Raw genomic sequence first — 12355 nt, 5'->3', positions numbered from 1 at the left:
AGTAAACAGATAAATTAAATTGTGCCAGCATGAAGAGGTCATTCTCTTCAGAGCACCTAAATTCTCCAAACGGGAGAAGTTCCTTTTTCCAGATCCATATACAACATGATGGTTCAGTGCCTTCCTAGAAATGGAAAGGCCCATTATTCCTCACTTTACTCTTTCAGTAAAAACACACATGATGAGAAACCACCCACACACACATACATACACACACACACACACACACGGGTTGGCAAGAGCCCCAGAGAGGGCACAGATGGTGTGTCTGAATGAATGGACACACAGAAGCCTCTGTGCAGTAAGGATGTTTACTGTGTGTAGGGCTGGGAATCACATGCAGGATTCCAAGTAAACCCACAAATTTGGCTGTAAGATGTTGTAATGTAAAGATCCTTTCTTCTATGTCAGAGCCCTATAGTTTTGTGCCATTGGAATAATGTCAGCTGGAGTTCAAAGATGAAACAGAATGCAGGTAGGAAACAATTTCTAAATCATTTTGTGCAGGGGACTTCTGCAAGAAGTATTAAGATATCTTCAGCAGACCAAGCCATTGGATCTAAGTGAGTCTTTATTTATCTGATTTTTCTAATTAATGCCTGTTTGACAGAGTGGTAGACAAATCACCAGATTGCCCTAGTTGGGTATGAGCCCCTATCCCTGTTTTGCAAAATTTCTTCATTGCAGTTCTAGGTAGGCAGATTCAGCCCTCAACGTATTTGGCACCTTGCACCAAACTACACACTGGCCACAGGGTTCAACATGTTTTCTCTAAAATCAGCTGCAGCAGGGCTCTGGTGCTGTCTCAGTGCTGTTGTCACACAAAGGGTCACTACCCTCATGCAGAGAAGAAACTCAGGCCAGGTTATATGAGCTGCATATGGAAAGGAAACTGAGGGCATACAGGGCAAAGGGATAACAGATTCTTAAACTGACTTCACCTTTGATGTTCTACAGTTGTTTAAAGGAGAAGCCAACAGGAGCTTTAAAGAAGGCAACAGGAGCTTTGTCACGGGTATGAGTAAAAGTTTATTTTAGAACCTTTGTTTGAGAAAAAAAATCTTTTTGAAGACACTAATCAAAGAAATTAATTCATTTAATATCAGCAGAATTCTACAATATTTTCCTTCTTGTGCGGTCCTTTCTCAAATACTATTCCCACTCAGACAATACATTTCTGATGGGAAAGTAGTCATTCTTTCTACTTTTCCATTCTCTTCTGGCATCCTTAAGATCTCCCATAGTAGATTTGCATCAGATGACTGTTGTGGTAATTTCTAGCTCAAGTAAAATCAACAAACTTCATCTCTTCTTTCCTTCTGGTCTTTAAGGCATTCTAGAAAGCCCAAGTGCCCTGGTGGCCAACTCCCTGCTCAGTCTCCCAAAAGGCCTTTCTTCATTTTTTGGAGGTTAGCTCTGTGCAAGGATTTTTGCCTGCACTCTTCTAAGTCAGTAATTCTTGGTTCTCTCTAATAATGTAATCCCTTCTGCTCCTGTGATTTACACCAAGATGGAAGGTAGGGATGAGTTCCTCCCCAACTTTCTGTTTGTCATGTTTTACTGCCTTTAAGGATGCTGCTGGTCCTTCATGTGAAGATGGGCATTTGGAGTAAGGCTGAGAGGGATGTTCTCCAAACTTTACCTGGACAAGGAAATACAATTCCCTCAGAGGGGTTTTTTTGACAAGACTACAGGCCCAGTTATTGTCCAGATGTCCTAGAACTGGATGGTTCATGCAGTTATAAATTTTTATATGTTTATATATATGTTGTATGTAAATTGATTATATGTGAATCCCTACTTTTGCTGAAGCTCAGGTAACATTTACTGTTTCACTCTCCTGAACTGCTTAGTGTGAAGGAAAAGAAAAAAAACCCAAACCAAACCACAAATCCATGCCAGTTTTGGCACCTTTGCCCTTATGATTGACAGCTTTCCTCCACTGCTGGGTTAAGACCGCTGCAAGTGGGAATTCCACTCCAGAATTAATTAAATCTGTATTGTTATTGCCTTTGATCTACTGCCATAGGAACCGGAATGAGCACTGGAAAACCTCCATTTTTGTCCATTTCTTACACAAATAGGTCTGGACAGATTATTAAAAGGATCATTTAGAAGATGGTGGGCAGAACAGTCCCCTCCCCAAGCTGCCCTTGAGACTGACAGTTTCTGTGGAAACTGCATGGGAACAGTTACAGACCTCTAGTGGCTCTGTTTATATAGCTCATCCATTTCCTAATTGCTCACCAGCATAGTGTTTTGGAAAGCCATATAGAAATTTCCCATAAGGATTACAACACGGTGTCATTTCATCTTCTCTGCATTTCCCATCCTGTTTTCTGTTTTATTTTCCTCACCATAACATCTGTCCCACATCACTGAGAGATTTCACAATTGAAAACCTGCTATAAATTATGACACAGAGTTAAAGGACTTCAGTGTTTGCTGTCTGCTATTTTTCTCACGTGATTTTGGGTTAGCCACCTCTTTAAAATAAGACAATTTTTTCTGGCTATTTATATACTAATATTTGTAAAAGTTGTCTTTGGAAACTGAAAACAAAAAGAATATTCCTGTCCTTCCTTCTTGTATCCTTTTCCATTTATCTTCCACTGAGTTCCTAGAGAAACACAAACTTCTGTAATTGCTTCCATAAAATCTTTAGCAAGCTCTGTCCCTAAAGGCCCACAGGGACTCCAGATAAAAAACCAGTTTCTCACATTTCTGTTCCCAGCATCTGACACTGTGGAAGCGTTAGGGCTCCAAGTGCCAGCCTGTGTCACCTCTGCCAGAGCTGCAGGCTGAACTGGCCTCCAGTTCCAATCAAAATGGAAGGAAGAGTCCTGAATTATATAAAGGACAGGCTAGTCTGGTTGGCTCTACAGGAGGCTGCAATGGCACACAATCCTAGGAACAGTCAGAGTGACAAAGTTTCAGCTTTACACACTGTTTTGTACTGATCAATCAAGGTTAGTGTCATGTATCATCACTATGTGGGAACCAGAGACATTTAAAAGAGAGATCAAACATGCAGGACTTTATTCTCACAATCAAAGGACATCTGAGACATTGGTGACTTCACCTGCCAGGGCAGCCTTTTTTCTCTGAACAAGAAAGCAGCACACATATCTCCTGCTCTTGCCTCTCACTCACAAAGGAGAGCACTGCAAACCACAGACATGGAGCACTTGCAGTGTTCCACAACATCAGCCTTGCTTCCTCCAGCAGCCAGGAGAGAACCAGAGATTTATACGGCTGGGAGGAATCTCAGAAGATCATTCAGTCCAGACTCATGTCCCAAGGCAGGATCATTATACTTATGTCACACTTGGCAAATGCTTGTCTAGCCTCTTCCTAAAAGCAGGATGGTGATTCCACACCCTCCTCAGATATTTCTGTGTGTAATTATCCTTACTGCTTGCCATCTTCTAATATCCAACCCCAATCTCCTTTTCTGTAATTTAAGCTCATTAATTGTCCTATCACCTATATGGTGAAGAATTTATTCCCCTTTTCTTCCCAGCCAACTTTCACATATTTGACAGCAGTAATTCTACCTTGCCCCAGTCTTCTCTAGACTTAGTCAATTTGTTCATTTTTCCTTCCTAGCTGTGTTTTTCAAGACCTCTGACTATGCCCCAGCTGTCCTCTGGACCTTGTCTTGAGCACAGCACCCAAAGCTGGACATTACACTCCATCTGCTCACAGACAACTGAGCAGAATGATGATTTGTGGAGTTCACCTCTAAGCACACATCTTAGTAAAGCACTTGTCCTTTTTGCATTAGCAATTAACTCATGTTTGGATTGTGACCTGGAACATCTCTCAGATCTTACTATGAATTGTAGCTACTTACACAAAAATTCACTGCCCTATATAAATAGAATTAATTATTGGTGATGCCCAAGCATAGAAACTGAGAACTGTCCTTACTGAAGTGAATCCTATTCTTGAGGCTATTTGTCTAAATATTTTTTAATGGCAGCTTTATATTTCACATTACTCATAGTACCCTTCCATATTCATGGTAGACAAGAATGTAATAGTTTCTGTTCCATTGTTGAAGCTGTTCATAATCCCCTTAAATCAGACTGAGCCAGTACAGATTCCCACCAACTCTTCTTGATCCATCTTTCCCTTTTAAAAGTATAGCTAATAACTGTTCTCTTCATGCAGTTTCCCAATCAGCATGCCATTGTCCCAGACCAGCTCGTCTATCAAAGATTCCCTCAATTAAATTTGCTTTGGCTTATCATGTTACACTGTGACAGAAGCCTCACCACCATCAAAACACAGGAATACTATTGCTTGTCCCTTATCAATGAGGGTTCTTTACTGTGTCATGAAAGGAAATTTGACCTGTTTTACACAATTTGTTTTTGACAAATCTATGCTGGCCATTATTCATCTCTTTGTTTTAGGTGCTTACTAAAGTTTGATTGTTTGTTCCAGTATTTTTCCGGGAATTGAAGTCAAACTGAACAATCTGTAATCCCTGGCTCCTCCTTTTTTCCCTTTTAAAGACCGGAACTACGTCTGCACTTTTCCAGGCTTCCAAGTGTGATCTCTGGGCTCCATAAAACATCCCAGGAGCTGGGCGAGGTTACACTTAGAGCTTTTGTGGTTAAATACCTAACTGGCTGTAGCAATTACCCGAGGACGAAATTCATCTGGCCCAACCAACTTCAACGCTATCTGAAGGATCTTCTGACCCAGCCTTTGTTTTAGTTTTGTGATCTCACCCCCTCCTGTCACTGACATTGATTGCAGTATTTGTCTGAAGTGATAACAAATGCAAAAAATGTATGAAGCACCCTGGCACTCTAGCCAGAAACTCTCTTCCCCAACGGGTAGCATGTTTTTGGTCGCCTACGTCTTCCTCTTGCTGCTGAATTAGTGATGGAAAAAGTAATTGTCATTTAAAGTCTCTTGCTGGTTGGCTCCCATTTTCCTGCGTGACCTTTGTGATTTTGTTGTCACATATCTAGCCCGGCTTCTGCATGCTCATTTCCTCAAGGCTGAGATCAAAGCAGAGCTGATGATTTCTCAGAGTGGATCTGTTGTTATATCTCCTGTGAACTCTCCAGGTTTTGGATAGCTGATGCTTGTTACAGTTCTCTCCAAGGTGCTTTTTACATTACCAGAGCTTCTCCCTTGCCCAGGGTCCAAAATCACATGCCTTTAGTTACTGAGCAAGTAGTTTCAATGGAATCACTACTGGTTTTCTTGGTCTGGAAAAGACCAGAAGCCTGATCTTTGTTTCCATCTTTTACCAACTGTTAAGCTCTACCTGGGAACATTCAGTCTCTGCTAGTCAAATATTGTTTAACCTCCTGTCTTGACTATAAGTGATGAGTGTAAATAACAATTTTTTTAACCCAGATCAGAATTTTACATATGGTCTAAGTATTTACAGCCAGAAGTATTCTTCAGGTTCATCTCAGCTGCTCATTAGAAAATCATATTTTCTCATTTGGGTACTTTTTTTTGCTGGCTTCCCTCAGCTAGCCTATCAAGCTTGAAGGCAGAACAGACTCGACTGATGGAGAGGGGAATATATTTTTATTTTCATACATATGAAAAACGAAGAATTCACTAGTAATGTAATGCCATTGAAGCCATGCCTGCACAGAAGCTCTAACTTACCTTCCACTGTCACATATTCTTCTCACCAGTAAAGACACTCAAAAGGTCCCCACTCAAGAAGCCGAAGCAGTACCAATGCTGTAAATAAAGCAGCATTGCAGTGCTATAATACTGCTCTGACAAAAGAGCAGCCTGAGCAGCCAAAAGGGGAAGGGGTTCAGCTGGTCCTCCTGTTGCCCAAGAGGAAGCAAATTTCAGATAGTGCTTCAGTTCCCTTTGGTTATGATACACCACAAGTGAACAGCCAAAACATCGGTTGATAATAAGGCCATGCAAACAGGGACTTCCAAAAGTGGAGACTCAGAGGAAAAAGCAGAGAAAGCTGGCCCCTTGCCTAGCTGTGAGTTGCCTTCCTTCCCATTCTGTTGCTTTTGTTTTTAGGGTTCCTGTGTGTTTTGCAGTGTCAGCCAGTTGCCAGAGAGGAGAAGACAGCCTTGCATGCCTTTTAATTATGCCTCAGAGCCCAGGCACCACCCAGACCCCACTGCAGGACATGTTCACTATTACCAGCTGCTGTTAAACCAAAGCAACCTGGATCATAAATCAAGTAACAGTACCCTGCTGATAAACTGTGGTATACAGAAACTTGCACAATATTTATGGTTTGTTGCAGGTTAACCCTAGAAATAGCAAACCATAAGGGCTGTGTTGCCCTCCTCTAACAGAGTTCCTATCCAGTCTTCTCATGAAAACTTTCCATGACAGAAAAATTCTCTCTTCTCAGCCTGGACAAATTGCACCATTAGCACAACATCCCCTCTTCAGACACCCTAATGTGCTTACTGGTGTGAATTTGTTGTGCTTTCAGCCACTGGATCTTGTTTTGACTTATCTTACTTCTTCCTCATGCAAAAATCATGTACGACTCTTGTGTAAAGACCCTGATACACAGAGGCAGTTAATGTATCACATCTAAAATGCAAGAGAGCATGACAGCAACAATTCCAGTTCTTATAAAGAACTGTTGGAGACTACTTGTCAAGAAACAAGTAAAAAAACCACCATGCTTGGCAAGAAGGGAGAAAAGGGTGTTGTCAAGCTGACAAAGGTAGGCATTGAATAGCTCAAACAACAGACAAGTTTTCCGCTGTCCTGTTCGTTACCACTGTTAACACCAGGTACAAAGTTAGTATAAAGTGAACTAAACCAGACAGTGCTATAAGTAATGGATGAGACTGACAGAAGACTGCAGTGCCTTATCTTTCCATCTCTATATTACAAATCCATTAAGCAAACAAAGCCTCTCTGCACTTGCATTTGCCTGCTCTGCATGAGATCCCAAATGAGTGGAGATGTGGGGGGAGAATGAAGGAACAGCATGCTCCCATTTGCGTGCCCATACACACATGAGTATATGACACCAGGGTTAATGAGAGGTCCTTAAAAGTTTCTCCTTACCAGTATGTCCCATTAGCTAAACCTGTATTTATGTGAGGAATGCATTTCCTGATTCAGATTATAGTAGCAAAATCAGCCTGTTTGCTAACATCAGTTAGCCTGGCAAAGTAAGGGATAACAGTGACATCCCACCCCACCATGTCTCATCATACCTTCGGGTACAGTTCTGCTGAAAAAAAATGAGATAAAAAGACTGGAGGATGGGAAAATAAGTGGGGGATGTGCTAGATGCCAAACACCTGATCCCTCTCAGGAGGAAAAAAAGACCTATTGTCTTAAAACAGCCTGCAGAAGGATGAGCTGATATCTGAAGGAGATTAAACCAGTAAAGCTGTACTAAGGCTGAGGAACCATGTGTAAAATCCAGCATTTTCCAATGCAGCAAGGGTCCCTGTGTGATCCTATGGCTGGAGTGGAGGGAAAAATATTCCAAGTAGGAGGAGAGATTAATAAAAACATATTTGCACATTTAAAGGCTGCTCTTACCTTTGGAAATAGCTAACTTTATCCCTTGCAGTACAAGTGAGCAGTCCATGTCATCACCTGCATAGCAGGAGTGGAATTCTTGGCCAGAGGGAAGTGCTGAGGTAGAGGGAAAGACCTGCAGGCGAGGGAGGCTAAAATATTTATTTACAATAATGGATTGCTTTTTAATAAGAACTATGAAGTCGCTTTCCAAAGCCTCCTTTAGGGTCCATGATAGAAAGTAAAACCATCAAAAATCCTTAAAAATTTATGCTGGGTCTGGAGGAGTTTTGCAGAGATGACATGCCATTTGCCACTGCTGCCCCATCCCAGTGCCCAGAGCTGTTCTGGCTGGCACGGCGGCAGTCACACCACCCCCTTCTGTCCCCACAAGAAAGTGAGTGCTCATCTCATGACACTGTGAGTAAGAGGCTGCATGGGGCAGGTGCTCACTTCTGTTTTGTGGTCCATCACTTATGCAGACTCTCAAAATGGAGCTCTGGTTAGCAGTCTGACGGATTTTCAGATGGAAAGAAAGAACGCCCTGTCCATCACTTCACTCTCCCACTGTGTTGCCAGCAAGGGATTATGCCCTACCCTGGTTTCCTCTGCTGAGCACAGACCTAGGAAGCTTCCCTATGAGCGTGCAGCCTCCTGCTTTCTCTAGCTCTTCAACATATCTGCACTCACTGACACACGCTGTGGTGGGATTCTTTGCTCCTGAGGCAGCCAGCACAGGCCAAGTCAGAGGAAAGGCACTTCCAGAGATCCCAAGGAAATAACTGTGAGGCTTAGCCAGGCAGCTCTTAGTTTCTATACATGAATCTTCTCAAATCACATGCTCGCTCTGGTTTTGTACAGACAGATCAAATGAAGTAAGCAAAACTACTTCCAATTAGTTTGGAAGTCACATTTGCATTCATACTTGACATCTGATATCTCTGAGGTCCATATGTCTTAGCTTCTGTCTTGCTATTTCTCAGAAGGCTGGATGAGCTGAGAGAAGGAAACAATAATGGACTATGGGACCTCTTTCACTTGGAGCCTACACTTCTCTCAAGCAGCATCCTTTCCTGAAGCTCCAATTTGCTCTGCAGATGTTTGAAGGGTTGATATAAAAAAAAATCTAGGAAAACAATTATACATTGATTTCTATCAAACATTTTGCAAGGAAATGCTCCTTCCTGCCCCCACTTCAATCAAGGAATTCTTCATCATGGAGGTGTCAGGAGAAAGAGAGTGAAATAAGATAACTCTGCTCAGCTTGCCTCAATTTAATGAGCTCCTTTAGGCCTTATCATTCACCGTGTGCTTTCCCCCATTGTAAACTTCTCAGCCTCATCAAAAAGAGCTCTTTTCTTTTTTTTTCTATTCTTTTTATTTTTTGTTAAATCAGATTCTGTTTGATCAGCCCTTTCCCCTTTCTTTCCACAATCCCCCACATCACGCTGGAACTGGTACCAGTGGTGCATGTCAGCATGCCCTAGCAACAGAGAGATTAAAGAAACTGCAGCTCCAGAGGACCGGCCAGCTCGGACTTACTAATTAACTGCAGTGAAAGAAGTGAATGAGCACAGCCTTTTCTTTTGGGCAGAGGAGGCACTAGAGGTGGATGAAGGAGTTCAGCTAAATGAAGGTTTCCCTCCCCCAAAACATGTGTCAACATTCAGAACAATCCTTTCTTAATAAGACTTTGTGTATGTATAGAGTTTGTATGGATGGGAAAAGGCTGCCAGCAGTCAAGCCTAATGCAGAATTACACAGATGAGAGTGAAGTCAAACCTGGCTGCCCCTGCCTCAAGAGCCCAGCTTCCTCACATTGCTGGGACTCATGCAGCAGAGGCTGGTCACTCTTGAGAGGCAGATCCAAGTGTGGCCGTAGGGGACATGCATGCCCCAGGCTATGCCCTCTCCTCAGGCACCAGCTGGTGTGCCACACTGCTGTCCCCTGTGCCACACTGCTGTCCCCTGTGCCATACTGCTGTCCCCAGGCTCCGTGGGGCTTGTGGGAGGGTGGCAGCCGTAGGCACAAAGCTGTGACCCCCCAGGAGTGTGCCAGATGGGGCTGTGGCTCAGCAAGGGAGGTCAGACAGGTCTGCAAATCTGCCTCAGAGGCAGGGCTCGCACACGGGGAGTGGGGCAGGACCCTCCAGGGGGTTGTGAGGAAACATGAGCAGTCCTCCTGTCGCCTCCAAACCTTGACATGTTCCTGGTCTCCACCATTACCAACTACACCCAGGAACATCAGGCTACAGGTTCCTTTCACACCAAATCCCCATCAGGACCTGTCCATTTTCTGTCACCTGTTGCCTCTGCTGGTAAATCTTTTCTGAATTATGAAACACTTACATCTCTTTTTTTGTTGTTGTTTTTTTAAACTGTTACTTTTTGCTGCTGTCACTGGTGTTCTGCCGTGGGCTGGGTGTGGAAGTGAAACTGCTGATATTCCTGTGGGCAGGGCAGGGCAGCTGGTGCTCCTGACCCCGGCAGGAAGCACCAGACAGGATGACGGGCAGCAGCTTCTGGTAAATCTCCAGCCCGTTTTGCTAATCCACACAGGCTTAGCCAGACTGGGTAAGCTTTTAAAAGTCTTTGCAGCTTGGTGGTTTATCCAGAGCAGACAGGTATCTGCTGGCGTGCGCTCCAGGAGGACGGCTGGGATGGGCCCCAGGCCCTGCCAGGCGGGCGGCTCGGGAGCCTGGCCATCGGGAATGCCCCGCTGCGCCACGGCGGCTGAGGCGGCCTCTCCGCAGAGAGCACCTCCCAAAGCCACCAAAACCTCCCCAGGCGGGCTAAAGCCCGGGAGCTTTATTCCTGATCAAACACAGGGAACGCCAGTCCACCACCCAGGATCCCAGCAGCGCCTGCCAGGCCCCGGGGCTGGAGGCACCCACCCAGTTCTCCCTGGCATGCAGTGCCTGCAGCAGGCGGCAGGGCCGTGGCAGCTGCAGCCGGAGGGAGGACAGGGCAGGCATGGGGTCCGCAGTGCCACCGCTCCCCCGGGACACGCCACATCCCGTGTAGAGCACCAGGAGACACAGCGCTGGGTACAGCGTGTTCCTGGCCTGCGGAAAGGTTCGATGACTAGCTAGCTTTTTCTCACTTCTGCTTAGCAATACACAAATCTCCCCATTTCTGAAAAGGGAACTTTCTTCAGTACCAGTTCTGAACCTCGTTGTGAGTGTGTTATCTTCTCTGAGAAAAGGCTGTGGGAAAATGGTACAATCTTTCAAAACAGAATTGTGCCTTTGCATATTTAGCTTTGGATCTGCTGGTATTAGAAACAAAGTCGGATTTTATTACTTTTTATTTCTTCTAGCCCTGCAGCACCAACACAGACAAGCCATGTAATAAACTGCAGAATCTTTTCTTTATTGAGAACCAGAAGTGATTTTTTTTTTTATACTGGTTCAACCCTAGCTTTGCTAACACACCATAAGTCATATATACTATTTTGTAGCTTCATAAAACTTGTAATTCTTTTTTATTCAGATGTACTGCTTTCTAGAGTTAATCTCTGTGGACTTCAATTAAATTTGCCTGGCCTGCTGCTGATTTCATATTCTTAAATTCTGCAGGACCTTGCCATATGGATTTGTACATAATCATTTTCCAGCGCAGTCCTGTACTTGAAATCTGCTACTGCCTGCAATGTTCTGGTGCTTGAGAAGGGAAGAAGTGCTCCAGAGCTGCAGGTCACCAATGGAAACATGGAAGGGTTAACTGGCTGCTGCCTGCAGAGACTATTACACGGGACTCTTCAGATCTCAGATGCTGAAAAGGGACATGAAACAATAATCCCTTATAAAACACGCTAAATAATTCAAGACTAGTTAAAAAATAAAAATTTTTAAAAATTAAAAAAATTTAAAGCACCCGACACAACAAAATAAAAACAACACACCTTTAAAACATTTTGTTGTAAGAGTCTGGCCTTTCTTAATAATATAGCTTGGAGGAACAGGCTATCTGGCTGCCTTCCGAAAGTCCTTGTTATGGTATTTAATAAACCCCAGGGATCATTACGCTAGAAGTGTGCATCATGTTTATAAGGATGCATTGGGCAACCTATTACAATGCCAGGGGTTAAAAGTCATTTCCTTGGATTCCCAACCAAGATAAACTCATCCACACCCCGAGGTGAATAGTACTTAAAGCTGCGTTTGTATAAAGAAGGCAGTCAGGTTTTCCAGCACCTGGGAAATGGCAGGCTTATCTGTTAGTTATCTCTCACGTTCGGCTTTGAGATGTAAATTTGTCTGCAGCAGCAGTAATCGATGGCCGGTGCGGGCACTGCGGGCCAGCATCAGGGGCTGAGGGGACTCCGGCCCGGAGCCCGCTCCCGGGGACACGGCGGGACAGCACCCGCCCGCCCTGCCCCTCCCGGGGGAACACAAGGGCTGGGACCCTGGGACCACCCGAGCCTGCCAGCCAGAGCTGGATGAAAGGGATAAACTCCTTCCAGACAGAACACGAAGAGAAGGTTTAGACCATTTTACACTGCTTGGCTCAACTAGATTAATGCCAGATAATGGAATATTCTAATAGTACCTTGATAAAGCAGGATATTTTTAACACTCATATGTGTGTATATAAACACTCCCACACACCCATGGAAATATAGCTGGGGTGACTCTGTTAAGTTTTCTGAGAAAAGGACTGTGGGTTGAGACCAAATGCGGAAAACGTTACCCAGAAAGTGTTGGAGAAAGGAGGAACAAAAATCCCCGCCGGCTCACGTGTAGTAAAAGTGGCTGTTACGTCCGTCACAGACACACAAACAGGAAACAGTTTCCCTCGTCACGCCTCGGAGAGACCGCTGGAACAAAACACAGAGCCTCGCAAG

The 12355-nt window shown here is 44.2% G+C and overlaps 1 protein-coding gene across 1 annotated transcript in view; it reads left to right on the top strand.

Annotated features, from left to right (window-relative positions):
• RAD51B (RAD51 paralog B) overlaps positions 1–11395 on the top strand; it is a 431141-nt gene extending 419746 nt beyond the window's left edge. The window contains exon 10 of the mRNA XM_063398750.1: positions 11088–11395. Within this exon, the coding sequence (XP_063254820.1) occupies positions 11088–11176 (89 nt within the window). The 3' untranslated portion in view covers positions 11177–11395. The remainder of the gene's footprint in view (positions 1–11087) is intronic.
• Positions 11396–12355: the final 960 nt, after the last annotated feature.

Source organism: Prinia subflava, chromosome 5 (genome assembly GCF_021018805.1).
Source record: "Prinia subflava isolate CZ2003 ecotype Zambia chromosome 5, Cam_Psub_1.2, whole genome shotgun sequence".
Classification (NCBI taxonomy): Eukaryota; Metazoa; Chordata; class Aves; order Passeriformes; family Cisticolidae; genus Prinia; species Prinia subflava.
The sequence above is the reverse complement of the archived record's forward strand: the minus strand, read 5'-3'. Positions and strand labels throughout refer to the sequence as shown.